The sequence below is a fragment of the Haliaeetus leucocephalus genome, unplaced genomic scaffold, assembly GCF_000737465.1.
Source record: "Haliaeetus leucocephalus isolate CR32 unplaced genomic scaffold, Haliaeetus_leucocephalus-4.0 Scaffold158, whole genome shotgun sequence".
NCBI lineage: Eukaryota > Metazoa > Chordata > Aves > Accipitriformes > Accipitridae > Haliaeetus > Haliaeetus leucocephalus.
The window spans coordinates 1,837,619-1,852,715 of record NW_010972594.1 but is presented as its reverse complement, the minus strand read 5'-3'; the positions used below and the strand labels follow the sequence as shown (position 1 = coordinate 1,852,715).

The following is a 15,097-nucleotide window of genomic DNA, read 5'->3' as shown; positions in this document are numbered from 1 at the left end:
AGTCAGCCTAATGCATTCCATATTCTGTATTTGAATTATCAGAGAAGATCTTGTATCATGGGTGATTAGGGGTGTTACTGGCTTCTGGACAGTCTCAATAAACTGTGTGGTGAGCTGGTTACACTGGGAGTCAAAGCCAAAGCCCCAGCATCACAGGCTGACTAACTCATGGCTCTTCTCCATCTCAGAAAGCCCCTGCCTGAAAGTCAGGTTTCCCCGCATCGACTAGTATTTAGTATGAATTACTCACATCGGTAAATGTGTTTGTCTATACAGGGTTTTTAATCTCTAAATGGCAGATGTACTGCAGTTAGGAGATACTTAAATGTGCAAGTTACACTAAAGGAGAGCTGTTTGAATGCAGACATGAATTATTTAAATCTTCAGTAACTGGGCACCCAGAATAAACAGTTTAGGACAGTGGGGAAGTGGGATGTATGACTACTCAGAAAGTGTTTATACAACCATAGCCCATCTCTGTGGGCTTGATTACCTGCTGATCTTAAAGATGAAATCTCATTGAAATGCATTTTAGTCCTATTAGTACAGCAGAGCCAGTACAGCAGAAGGTGAACAAAACAGTGTTACAGATTGCAACAGCCAAGCCCTATCCTGTATCCTTGGTGCTTCACACATTCCCACAAGGACAGCCAGTGAGTACCACACAGGGTAACCAATACATCCACATGGAGTTAGTGGGACATGAGCAAGGAGCGTGGAAGCAAGTCCTGAGTTTGCAATTTACCTTCACTGGCACGGCACTGCTTTACACCCGCTCAGCTCTGTCAGGTAACTCTTTCAGGTTTTCTGGCTTGAAGGGCAGTTTTTCCTATGGAGGATGCATGGCTGTCTGCTCTGGGTTGGTTTGGAAGAAGCTCAGCACCGTTGCTAATGTGATTAGCATGTTTTCTTCAGGAGGGCCCCTGCCCAGAAAAGTGGTTGTTTGGGCCCAGTTTTAAAACCTGGAGCTCACTAAATGAAATCATGCTTACAGTTAAGTGTTTCACTGGGTCAGCACCTATGTTTCCAGCAGGAATGCACTCCAGCTCTTCCAGGGTGCACATCTGGATCCAAACACTGCTCTCTCCTTTACTCCATGGTCATGCTGCCAAATTCAGTAGTTCCCCAAAGTTCACATTTCCACACTGACAGCAAACATCAGCCCTTAATCCACCCGCTGCTTGGGCTCTGCTGTGCTTATAAAGATGAGCTAACATCTCAGGACTTTGTTCTGTGACTTTTTGCCCTTGTTTGTCAGTTACCTGCAGCACAGAAACACTCTAGACACCTTTCCCAGGACCAGATCTGGATACATCATCATGCACACTCCAGCTTGCCACTGTTCGAGGCTCTGCTCGAGGCATGAAGGACCATCCACTGCAACAAGGTGGTGAAATTTAGCAATTGAGGTGGGAAGGCAGCACTAGGGATCAGCACATTGTGTGTGTGCTTCTCAAAGACACAGTCCAGTTAACTCAGGGAGGTTCACTGACTGAGACTGCCTCTGTCATCTATGAATGACGCCCTGCTTAAACTAAATGCTATTATTTATGAAATACTGGCTTGCCCTTTCTCCAAACCAGGCAAAGGTTGTCCTAAGATCCAGTTCCTATCCCCAGCTCCCTTCAAATCTTTTATCCAGTTACGGACTATTGCAAAGCAACTTCTTGTAAAATATCTTGCAAGAAACGAGGCGTGCACTCACCGCTAGCCATGCTGAGGCTTGGGCCCTGTCAGTCTGGCTCTGTTGCCTTGTATGCACTGTTGTAGTGCTTCTGCAGCTGGGCCGGCATGCTTTTTAAATTGGCCATAATGCTGGGCAGAACTGCATGGGTCTGGGTGCCCAGGTCACAGCTGGGAGGATGAAGGACACGTTAACAGCACTGCATAGGGTCATATATTGTCTACCAAAGGACTTCAGGGTATCAAGGTCTTGAGAATAGTCAGAGTTGGGGGAAAGGGTTTTATACATCAGTACTTCTGCAGTCTTTTAACATGCATCGGAAATGCATCTAATGCTGTGTCACTATTATCATCTGTGAGAGTAGTACAGCTAATGAAAGAGGCATGAAGTCAGGTAAATTCAGACATAGTTACCTCTTGTCTGGATACAGCTGAGTTGTCCCAGTCAGAAACTTTGTGTTTCTGGGGACACACTGCTTGTACATAGGGAAGGGCAAAGTGCTTCTCTCAGATGGGCAGATTATTAGGCTTTAATTAAAAGGAAGATCTGGACATGTGTCTGATCTTCCTGTAACACAAATGTCCAGATCTCTGATTAGCATTGCAGGGTATTGGTTTATGCTTTAGGTCTATTAATTTATGTTGTGTAGTATAGGCTCCATACAGATGAGAAAATATTCTGGGTCAGGCACAAGGACTGTCTGAAATGTGAAATTTGGCTCTGAGAATTTTCAGTCATTGTTTTTTCCTTATTCTGAAACCATGGTGCTACAGATTAAAAGACTTGGTTTTGATCAAAATTCTTCTTTTCTGTTTAGAGAAGTCATTTGATTATCAAAGAGAAAAGTGTCCTTCAGATTGTCGGTTGCTCTGGTACAGGCTTGTTCTATTCATGTGATACCATCAAAAGGTAAAATTGGCCAGTGATACCATACACCACACCAAAAAAAAAAAAAAAAAAAAAGAGGGTCAGGAGAAACACAGGCGCTCTCACATACAAGTCCTTGAACTTCCACAAAGAGGTATCACGTTACATTTTGCAGTGTTTCCTAGGAAACCATTTTAGTGTAAAAGGAACTCTTTGTCTCCTGCTCTTTGCAAAATTGTTTGAACCACCATATCTCATAAAAGGTTGCTTCACAGGCAATTTATGCAGCATTAAAAAAAGCTCAATCTGCAGTTTGCTGCACCTTTATCAGCAGCCTGAATACTTTGGATTGTATTTGTTGAGAATTGATGAGATTATGTCATCATTTCTAAAAGTCAGAGAAATAAAACCTTCTTGTTTTCTTTTTTTTTTCTTCTTTTCTGATATGGAGTGCATTTCTCTACAAAGCAAGGCAGTATTAAAAAAAAAAAAGGCAGAAATTGTTTTGGGAAGCTCTTATCAGCACCTTTTTACTAGCATGTTGACTGAGGCAAAGATGCATTTTGGTTTTTTTTCCCCTTTGACCACAGAAGAGGGTGGAACAGGATTTCCGCAAGCAGGGCTCTTACTCCCTGGTGTTAGCAGTTGTGTGGCCGTGTCCACGTGCTGATCTGTGACACCTGCTAGCCCAAATCCAGCAGGTCGGAACAAAGGATTCGTCCGCCCTGAATTATCTGTGCCATTCCCTCCTGCAGGCTGAGCCCCTTGGCCATGCAAGGTGCTTCCCCAAAATGGGGCAGATCCGCCGTCCTGGTCCCGGGCTGCAGCGGGGGGAAAGTCCTCCATGCGGCTGAATGCTAGGGCAGAGCTTGCAGGCCAGAGAAAGAGCTGGGTTTCCACCGAGCTCTTTGCCAGCTACCTTTTTTTATTTAATATCTTCCTTTAAATCTAGTGCTAGACGTCTGATATTTCATCTTAAGGAGTATGAATGTGAGGGCACGCAGAGCCTCCACTGCTGCCGGCAGGCTGGCCCGTGCTTCCCCTGCACTTTGCTTAAAGAGCTGACCTAATGAGTTTTGTTCCCTCCTGTAGTCCCTGTCATTTATAGTTGTTATAATTTCCTGTCATAGCTACTTTTTTCCTCCCCCCTTGCGATATTGCAGGGTTCAGCTATATGGCTGATGTGCTCTGACTGCAGCCTGCTAGATTTGTCTTCGTCTTAATATATTATTTATGATGCTATTATTCCTTGCAGCGGACTGCCAGCCACACACTGCATACAGTTGCTGGTCTTCCAAATGCATCATGGCCAGCAAAGAAAAACACTGATCTAATTGAATTAACAGTGGTGCTGTTAGCCTTAATAGAGTTTGTCATGAAACACTAAGCAGATGTGACAATGATCTTGGTTAGTCATATTTTTGTCCCTACTCCCAGTAACTGTTAGCCAGATCAGTGGGGAGGATAATTCTCCTTTGCTGATCAGTAATTGTGCTTACCTAGACATGTGGCAATTGCTTCGGCCTGATGGTTGAAATAAGCCAAGGACTTGAATAGCAGAAAGTTTTATATTCTGATGATAAACTTGGCTAATTAAAACAAGATGCAGATGGTACTGCCACCTAGCAATTTTCACCTCGCTTACTCTGACTCCAATTATAGCCTTTCCCTACTGACTTACACTGTTTAAATTACAAAGTCAGGGGATGGATGACTATTTACCTGTTTCTATTCATACAAAGAAGTCTAACACATCATCGTTCTCCTGCACAAGGCATGTGATGATGGTCTTAGTACTTATTCTGAAAAGTATCTCCACTCTTCAAAAAAAAGGGAAAAAAGTAATAAAAAGGCTGCTTAGAGACTCATTAGCAGACACACGCATCAGCAGGAAGCATATGAATATTACACACACAATGTGTTTCTCTAACACTTGTTGGTTGGAGCAGGTGCCATACTTCTGGGAAATTAACTTTAATTGGATAAATAGAAAACTGGCCTTAACTAAGCCAGTCCAACCCACTTTCTTAGCTTATTATTTTCTTTAGATACTCTGAAATGCTTGATCTTGATCCCTTGGGTGACTTTTGCTTCTTCTTACAAGGAGAGGTTAGACAATCAGCCATCAAGAATGGGTTAGGTTTGCTTGATCCTGTCTCAGTGCAGTGGGGTAGAAAAGACTACCACTTGGGGTCCTCCACATTGCTTTAAACAAGCTTCATAAGCAAGGTTTAGGGAGCAAGAATCCATGTCCAGCCCTGGGACAGAGCACAGCATAATCCTGCTAATTCTGTGACAGAAGAATGATCTGGAATTGCATCCCAGAAATTACTCTGGCCATCAGCTGGACCGCTGTGTTGTTCCTAGTGTCGATGCATTACTCTTCTGGCACTTTATTCTGGCACCCCCTTTCATGCAAAATCAGCCTTGCATATTGCCATCCTGCTGGCAGTAAAATGCACTGAATGGCCCATGCTTTTCCTGATTGCCTATGTTTTTTTCCTGTGAGGAGCTTTCAGGTGCAAATATTCCCTGCTGTAGAAGCTATAATGGGGCAGGATTTGCAGTTATCTTTGAAACCACACTCATGTAGTTTGAAAAGCTATATGTCTGTTGGAGGGAGAGGGTATGAACAGGGCGATGACCCAGGATTTATTTATGGAGACCTGTTGAGTCATTTAGCTGGGTTCCATTTTGTGTAAAAATATGTATGCAAATTAATGCTGATTGGAAAGGAACTTCCACGCACCCTTGATGACATGCTGAATGAGGTCAACATGAGTACCATTAATACTATGAATAAGGTGACACTAACTTGACTGAAGTGTTCAAAACACCCCCGCTTTCTCCTGGGTATCTTCTTCGTCCTGTTCAACCCCAGGGAGCTTCTGCAGTGTGGCACCAGTGGTCACTGCAGGAGGTGGATCTCGTGATTCAAATAGACAGCAGGTAGCTCAGAGGTCTCCTCCCCTGTCAAAAGCCACCACACTGGAGGCTGAGGGCACTGCCTCTTCTGGCAGGGGAGCTGTGGGTGCTCAGCGGAGGGACCTTTCCTTGGCAGGGTGCTGCTGTGGGTGCCTGTGCTGTGCTTGGCTGGCTAAGACCCCACCAGGGCAGTGGGGTCTGCTGCACCCCGTTTCCTTCAGTTCCTCTCCTGGTCATTTCTGCACAGCAGTACGGTGAGACAGGTCTCTGCCAGAGACTACGTGTGTGCCAGCGGAGAGATGCTTTAAGGAGCTAGGTTCACACCTTCCCTTGGGCGGCCGTTTGTGGCCACACAAGCAAAGCAGTTACAGACCTCATATCAGGGCACCATGCTGCTCGCATCAGGGCATCCCCCTTTCCGCCCTCCCTCCTTCATGCCCGTGTTTAAATGCACCTTGTTTCACTGGCAGCGGATGAAGGAGCTCCGCAAAGGAGGCAGCCAGCGCCACTGCTGGGGGTGTTCTCGGGCCCTGTCCTCCAAGCAGCAGCCTGCAGTTGTTTATAGAGGAATACTATTATTAGCATTAAAATAGAGGTAGCCTTTGAATAGTTTCCCTAGGTATTGCTTATATGAAGCGTTTCAAACAAAGCTGGACAAAGCAACTTCACAAAGGACTGGCTGCAGGACTGGAAACAACACACGTCTGTAAGCACCCAGAGAGCTTTCGCTTTCCCGTTTGCTGCGGCTCCGGGAGCGTGCAGGTTAGGTGCAGCAGCGCGGTGCGCTGCGTGACCGTACAGTGCCCCCGGCCCCCAGACTGGGGGTCCCTTAGCATCACTCGGGGCAGCCTGCCAGTCCCAGCCCTGGCAGGCATCCTCCCTGCCTCCACACCGGTGGCACATCTGCATGCCAGTGTGCCTGGCTCAAAGGAAGCCTGCACCTGAGAAAAAACCAGACGTGTCTGTGGGCAAGGCACTGAAAAATGATGTTTGCAACGCTCTGCTCTCGCACGTCACTGCTACGCCAAGGCCACCACCTTTGGAGCCCTGGTGTCCTTCAGGGCAGAGAGGGGGAGACGGAGCTGCAGGGGGGCCTGCTGCTTTCCACCAAGGAGAGCACGACAAGGCTTCGTGACTTCTCTTTTTAAATCCATCATGTCCCACTCCTTAAGGAAAGCCAGTACTTCACCACTTTCTGTGGAGCCAGGGACAGGGCTATCCGTGGTGTGAGGTGGGGCACTGGCATGTATCAGTAAGGATCTAGGTCCAGAACGGGGTGTCCTGACAGGGCAGGAAAGCTCAAGTATGTTCTGACCAAGGGTAACTTGCTGGATCGGATCCCACATTTCTACAGGGTCACACAGAACTCCTGTCGCAAAACAGAATCACTAAGCCCAGTAACCAACGTAGCTGAGCGCTTACCCGAACTGTAATGGCTGCGTGTTAAGTGATCCCCGCTTACACAAAATCAATGTGGAGAATGCAGGTATGTTTTAACAACTCCCAGGACTAGGGAGATTATATACTCTTTTGTTATTTAACAGTTTACTACCACTTTTTTGCGGAGTTAGTCTCAGGCAACACCCTCTAGATCAGGCCCATGAAGCACAACAGATTTATGCCTGCTAAAAGAAAACACAGGCTCCTCCATTATTAATTTGTAAAGCCTGGAGATGAAGTCACATCTGTATGATGATCTATTTTGGTGGACCAAGCGTGCTTAAATCCCAGCCTTGATCTTTTAAACTATCAAGTCTGCCATAAATATTTGATGATGAACAAGCTCATAAAAAGAAAATGCAGAATATGAATAGAGGGAGAGCAAATGCGTGATTCAATTTTTAATTACCATCACCTTACTCAGAAGTCAAGTTCATCTTCCGTAACAGACATAAAGCAACAAATTTCTTTCTCACCATAACCTGATCTAAATGATCAGCATCACATTGTATTTTTTAAGGAAACAGAAAAATCATCAAACAAAAGAACCAGGACACAAGAAATAAGGTAGAACAGTCTGGTTTTATTACCATATGTAATCAAGAGCTTTTATTTCCCCTTTTCTCCTCCTCCTTTCTTTTTCTTTCTTGCTTTTTTTTTTTTTTTTTTTTTTTTACAACATACATTAAGTTGTGAATCAGATGTTAGGGGGATGTGGAAATGAAGGGAAACTGGTGACATCACAATACTTTACAACTTTACAACAAATGAGAGTCTGAATTTGTTGCATCTACCAGTGTATAGCAAGGGTGGAAAGCAAAGGCACACATAGGTTCATGAACACCTCAAAACAGAGGGTGGAAGGGAACTGAGGGTGGGAAAGGACAAAAACAGAAGACCCACTGAGTACAAAATGTGTGTTTCAAGGTCAACCTGGTAACTGATGTGGTATCGGGAAGGCAGATCGCTGCACAAGCTGTTGCCATGATCATTTTGTCTCTACGTTTTGGGAGGATGCTTTGCAGGGTAGTAACAAGGGGACCTGCGCATTTGGTGCTCCAGGGGTTTGGAGCTTGGTAAAAAGGTTGCAAGTTGGTTCTTTTAACACAAATGACCTTGCTACCTACTGTTTTCAAAGGGTTTTCTGCTTGTTTTTATTAAAACAACAACATTGCTTTGGATACAGATCTATCTACTCCAGTCTGCATAGGTCACTAAGGGTGAACAAAACTGTTTCATAAAAGAAGCCATGATGAAATGAAAGAACATGCAAGCACCCTTGTTACACACTTTGGTCTAGACCATCCAGACTTTATATATACCATCTATAAGCTAATGGACTTAAAATCTGTCTTTTCAATCATTCAGAAACAAAACCAAAACCCTGAAAAACAAATGGAAGTATAAAATTTTAAAAAACAAATTGAAACAGAAACAACCACCTTACTCAAACATACTGTTCAGTAGATATATATATATATATAAAAAGCTTAGAAGCGATCCCCATCATTTTTCTACAGTATGTTGACACAGTTATTGTAACAGATTAAAAACACATCTACGTTTTTGCATAAACTGAAAGACTGGAAAGGAACTTACACACCTGCGCGCACACACACACACGCACACACCTGTGCGCGCGCACACTCCCACGCTAGCTACATGCACAGTCACACAAAAGAAACAAAGGAAAAAAAAATTACATTTTCCCCAAAGAAGTATATGCAGCATCCTTCTGGAGCAGCAGGTAGCTACAGCAGGAGCCTGCCTGCCTGTCCTAGCTCCATGCGCACTGCGTGCTGCAGGATGTGCAGCCGGGCTTTCTGCAGGGCTTGGCCCCTCTCACCGGCGCTTGTCCCCAGCCAGGGGACACACCAGCCCCGTGGACAAGGGTGTTGGTCACTTCCCTGCTGCCCAGTGAGAATGATCCCCATGCTGACGTGTGGTAAAGGGGGAGCAGGAGGTGGGGGAAGGCAGAATCCCCAGCATGGTGCCTTGGGAGCTTCGCCACTGGTGGGTGGTTTTGAGAGAGGACTTGGCACAGCTAGAAAGTCAAATTGAAGTGGAGGGTATGGTGCTAGCCTAATTTCTTGGGGGGCACGGGGTTATGACAATAACCACCACGTTGCTCTTTCAATGTCTTTACTCCAGTTCTTGAAGGGGCTTGGAGGAGGAAGGATCAATAAATATTTGCATTACTCAAAGGGGAAAAAGAAAAAGGTTTTACATACTACAGCTCACAAGTATACACAACTGAGGGTGTAAGGCACAAATTTACATGTGGAAGAAAACAGGCTATTCACAGATATATTCCCGCGAAAAACCCGTGTGATAAGACCATAATTTATGCATGGTAACAGCCGGCATATTAACTAGTTCACACTGTTTGAGGATTTTGTTTGCCGTCTCACATGCAAGGTGAAATGAGATGGCACATCACAAGCTGGTGCCTTCACAGAAAGTATTAGCTACTGACAAAGCCATGTTGATAGCAATGGTGCACAAATGTGCGGCTTTTAAGAGTTTCTCTTGCAGTTAGAAGTTATGAACTTGCAGTATTTGTTTGTTGCTGTCTTAGGTCAGAGGCCCAGCCAGCTAATTAGCTGAGAGACTTAAATAGATATCCCCTTTTTTTTCAGCTAATCACGCAGTCCAGGCACAAAGTTCAGAATTCCAGCTCCAACTTATCTAACTCAGTGAATTTATTGGAAAAATAAAAGAGTTTTAATTACTCCAGTTAATGAGTTTCATGTTAAATAGGTATAACTTTCAAGGTACTTCTCTGAAGAGCTGCTCACAGGATGATACGCAGAAGTAATTTCCTTAGGAAAAACAAAAGTTGAACAATAAATAAGAGGAGTTACTTGCGTTAACAGTCACGTGTTATTTATTAAAAGAGAAGGGTAGCAGAAATCTATGACATAGTTTGCCCAACACGGCATTTAACTGCTGTAACCAAATGGCTGTAACACTGATGGGCATCGTTTCACAGTACCTGCACATAGTAAACTTCTGCCATTGTTAAGTCAGAGTTAGCTTTATCAATGGATTCTTTTTTTTCTTCTTTTTTTTTCTTTTTAAAATTTGTTTGTTTTTGTAATTATTTATTTTGCTTTTCAGAGCACTCCTTCTCAGTTCAGGAATGCACTGTGCAGTTGGGGGCAGGGGGTGAAATGTCACAGTCATCTTTCACCTGTGTGCTTTTGGCTCAATGTTTGTGATGGAGGGTTAGTCTTTTGAGCAAGGAACTGGCGGGTTGTGGGGGCAAGTCCTGCAATTGCAAACCTTCAACCATGGGTCATATGGCTCGGGTTTAAAAAAATATTCCACTTTTCCCAGAGAGCAGAAATCCAACACATCTTCAGCTTGCAACAACCATCTTCTCAGAGGAGCGAGTGATAACAGTTGCAGAACACTGGCTTTCAAGGGCAACCTCTGCTTAATTGCCGCCCCCCCCCCCCCCCCCCCCCCCCTGATTATGTACACGCATCATTGGGCTTCATGGATGTGGAGAGCGGCGCAAAGGAAGGTTTGGGAGGTACGTCTGGCTTTAGCGAGGGTGTGCGTTTCAACCCTGACCTCGTCAGTGAGTTGTAGGCGGTGAGACTCGGCTGCCGAGATACAGTCACAGCCTGTGCCTGGGCAGCGTGAACTTGTATGGAGTCCACTCGCTGCGGGGCCGGCGGCGGGTTGTCGCCCCGGCCAAAGCTCTGATTGCGGGAAAGATGGGACGAGTTGGAGGAGTTAGTGTTGTTTCTTTTGAGGGTCGACGTCTGGTGACTTCTCGTGAGTGAGTTTGTAGGGTAGCTTCTCTTGTAGTCCACGTTGTAAGCAGAAGAGTGCATCTCCAGCCGCTTGCTCAGGCCACTCTGTGACAGCGAGGTGCTTGGGGGCCCGAGGGAAGCTTCCCGCTGCGGTACTTTTGGTGGCATGCTGTCGAGATTTTCCACCAGGTTAACCCCGTGGCTGGGACTTTTGCTACTGAGATGATCCTTGATAGTTTTGTACTCAAGGGTGGCATTCTGGTCCTCCACAGATACCTGAGCCCCATCGCTCATTTTTGGCTGGTCAACGTACTCGTGCTGGTAGCCTTGCTGGGCTATGGGCAGGACCACAACACTGGGAATGTGGCTAGGAGAAGCCCTGAGCGGCAGGTCGGTTGGAATCACGGGTGAGGCCATCGGGGGGATATCTTTTGTGCAGGCATTGATGAGGTTCTGGTTTCTCTCCCACTCCCTGCTGCCACGGCTGGGCTTTCTCTTCTGTTGCAGGGTTGGGGTGGACTCAGGGGTTGGCAGGGCGGCCAGGTCCAGATGGTGCTGGTCAGCTTTGATTAGCATCTTGGCAGTGCTGCCTGGGGTAGCCAGCTTGCCATTGTGCATCAGAGGCGTGAGGATAGCTTCAGGCTTTGGCTCCTTGGACTGAGCATCCCCAAAGAGGCCGCTGAGCTTGGTAACACTGCTCATGGAGCCGCGGCGGGAGTGGGTCAGCTCCTTCTCCTTCCTCTGCACAACAGCCACGTCTCTGCGGCGATGGTCGCAGACGCAGTACACTATGATTCCTGAAAAGACGGCCCCCATGACAAAAGCAAGAATAACAGCAATGGCTAGCAGGGTGACCGGCACCAGCTGATCATGACCCTTCAGGTAACTCTCACGAATCACTCCTGCAATAAACAGCATACGGTGGTTAAACAAACTAAGGACAGGGAAAAACTACTTATCATTAACTATTTTGTTCAAAGGCACACCCTGGGAGGTTTGTTTGTGTTTTGTAAGGTGATTTTTGATCAGCTTGCCCAAAATTGGAGACATACTGTACCTGCCAGCTACATCTAGCATGTGCAGCCTTGGGCTTTCAGTACAGCTTTCAGATCTGGAGTTGAAAACTAAAAAGTTCAGGAGGGGAGAGAGAATTTACTTGCAGGGCAAGTGCAATCAGTTTGAAATCCTGGCCCTGGGCAACTCACACTGACTTCAGCAGGTCAGAGCTAGTATTTCTCCTCCTTTGACATACTGCTCATTCCTCCCCTCCCTCCATCCAATCTCTCCTCAGCTAATACCGTATTATTTTTACTATGGTAAACCATTCAAATTGAAAAACCTTTAAAAGAAGGAGAGAAGAGAGAAGCTCTGCAAGTACCAGAGAAGTGCATCCTACATTGTTTAAGGCTGCGTTCTCTGCTCATCATTCTGTTATCTTTGTCATGTGTTTTAAAAGTCAGTGTCACATGCCTGAGCTTCAGAAGGATGCTTAAATAACTATGAAAGATAGAACACAGTGTTGAAATCTGTTGAGCCTGCTAGATGACTGTCCTTGCTATTTTAAGTTTAAAAGCTCTCTCTTGTTCTGAACACATGAATAGGTTCACCTCTGTGCTGAAGCCTATGCTTTCTCATCTGAAAGCCCTGACTCGGAAGGCCTCATTTTGTGGTCCTTCGCTATGGTCAGAGATCACTGTCAAATCTTACTTGGCCCTCCAAGCACTCTCTGTCAGAGAAAGCATCTTTGGCAGAGTGCACCTTCTCCATCTGAAGTCCCTAATACAGCATTAATTAATACCCTGAATTTCTGAAGAAAGTAGTTTTTTTCTGACATAGTTGGGCACCAAGCCAGCAGCACTAATGAAACATAAGCACGGAGCCTCTAGTTTTCTTTTTTTTTAATTTCTGGTTTTGTTCTTAGTGCTTAACAAGGAGCAGCCACAGCCTGACAAGGAGCTGAAGGAACATTTCTCCCACCTCTTTCTCCAGAGAGGGTCTAAGTGCCAGGGCATTAAAAGCTCCACATGCTCTAAGGAAAAGTAATCCTTGTCCTTATTACAGGAGAGACAGAAAGACAGAAAATGTACCTCCAAGGCTCTCCTGAGACTTCGTGAAGATAAAAAACTTCCATGTCGTAAATCAACTCCTAGAATAATGTCTTTCCATGTATTTGGCAGAGAAGGTATTAGTGGCCCAGAATTAGAACCAAATGCAAAATACTCCTCAGAAAACTATGTCAAAAGAGCATTGAAAAGTTGCCACTATCTCACAGAAACCTTTGGTAAGTATTCTGGCTAGATATAGTATTGCTTCTATAGCATATATTTTTCTGTTCTCATTTAGTTGCAGTGTTTAGGTGGACAAGGGATATTTGCTTACAAGATAGGAACTTTATATTTAAAAGCAAAACAGCTTTTGAAATCATAAGCCCCTGCATGTGACATCACAGCTGGTTGCCATGGAAACTGTTGTGCTGTGACAAATAAAGGATTATGATTTCTTGAGGAGAATAACTAGCAAGAGCGGATGATCGCTTAAGAAAGCAAGAGCCTACATTCATATAAATGTCTTAATAGTAAAAAAGGGAGGAAAGCAAATCTCAGAAAACAATATATAATTAGAAACAATCTTCAAATTAAGTGTTTCTAAGAGAACTCTCTTTTAAAGCCCAGAAACTTTTTAAGAGGCAGATTTTTCTATTCTTTGCCATCAGCACTTAAAAAGCAACAGTAGAACCTAGCTCTGTAATTTCAATCCACATGCAAAATTGCTGTATATAGACCAGAAGCACAGTTTAGTGGTTACGGCACAGTCAGCAGTAACTACATTTCACTGCAAAGGTGTTGGTCCTCTGTGGACCTTCATCTGCTGATATTTACACGCTAGACTCTGCAGCATTTTGAGATAAAATTTATTTACACTTGTAAAACTATCTGCTGTCATTAATGGGAGAACTGGAAACAGAGTCTTAAATGGGTGGGAAGGATGGTCAGGGAAGTGTTAAGTCTTACCCAGAAATGCATTGCTGGGCATGAAGTTAAGAAAAGTTTCAACTTAAAAAGCCTAATTTCATGGACACCCTCCATGCACAAACTTCTCAAAGATATGCCCCCTTGAGCACTTAAGTCTAATGTTTTTTGCATGAAAAAGACTCAAAATCCTGCCAAGTGCCTACCTAGGGGTGTAAGCACCTACACCTTTTATGTATAGACTGGTGGAAAAGAGGCTGGACTGCAATCCTGCAGAATGGGATCTGGCAGTTTTGCTTGATGATGGTTGGTTGACCTCAATACAGGTCAACAATGTGCCCTCGTGGTCAAAAGGGCCAACTGTATAAAAATATTAAGATGTGTCCAAAGGAGGGCAACAAAGATGGTGAAAAGACTACAGGGCATGACTGATGAGGAGTGGCTGAAGAGACAGTTTGTTCAGCTTAGAGAAGAGGAGACCTCATTGCTATCTAAAACTTCCTCATGATGGGGAGCGGAGAGGCAAGTGCTGATCTCTCTCTCATGTGTCCAGTGATAGGATGCAAGGGAATGGCTTACAGCTCACATCTGTGCCTGACACCTCCTATTGGCTAAGTGAGGTTGTTCTACACCCTCAGCCTTCTGCTTTAGGCTAAGTCCTACTCTGCGAATGGCAGCCTTAAGCACAAACCTGCATCATTGCATACAAAAGCCATATGAAATCTTCAGTTTTACATTACCAACAGATATTGAATCATTACAACTCACTTTTACAAAATTAACACACAGTTCAGACTGAGCAACCACGTGTGTCCAAGAAAGGGGCAGCTGAAAGGACACACTGCAGGTGTTTTGTCAGCAGAAATTTATGAGGGTCTTAAAACAGCCTGATTCCAGCTAGTTCCTCTTGAGCTCAAACCTTCCTGATGTTTATTATGTTTTCTATACTATAGTTAAAGGAAATTTAACATTAGTGGCTTTGCTCTAAGCAGGCGGATCTTCTCAGGACACAATGTCAGGTTAATGATGTGATCTATTTTTTATCATGGATCTCATCCATGTGTCTTTAGTTATGCAAGCAATCCCAACAATTTTAACTTAAATGAAGTAAGATGGGCAAGATTTGACCCTGCATTTATGTTTATGGAACAGATACAATTAAGTAATGAAAAAGTATGAGGAATGTTCAGCATCTTACTGTCATGACCACAGGGGAGGGAAATCTAATACGAAATAGGCTGGTAATTGCAGTCGTTGCCAATCAACTTCTCAAGCCCCTAGCATCAGTATTAACTGCCTTCACAGGCTGGGATGAATAAACAACTGTGTGATCCCAACTACGTCCTCAAAACAAGCCAGTTTGAAAGGAAACAGATAGGACAGTGTTCATGCCACTTTACAGACTGCATTGTGTATGCTTTTACCTATTCTGCAGTTCTTAACACCAC

General features: G+C 44.6%; 1 protein-coding gene across 5 annotated transcripts in view; it reads right to left on the bottom strand.

Moving 5' to 3' along the window:
- Positions 1–10,392: 10,392 nt before the first annotated feature.
- Positions 10,393–15,097, bottom strand: part of SEMA6A (sema domain, transmembrane domain (TM), and cytoplasmic domain, (semaphorin) 6A) — a 61,244-nt gene continuing 56,539 nt past the window's right edge. For all 5 annotated transcript variants that reach the window (XM_010562346.1, XM_010562349.1, XM_010562347.1 and 2 more), the window contains one exon: positions 10,393–11,582. In XM_010562346.1, the coding sequence (XP_010560648.1) occupies positions 10,393–11,582 (1,190 nt within the window). The remainder of the gene's footprint in view (positions 11,583–15,097) is intronic.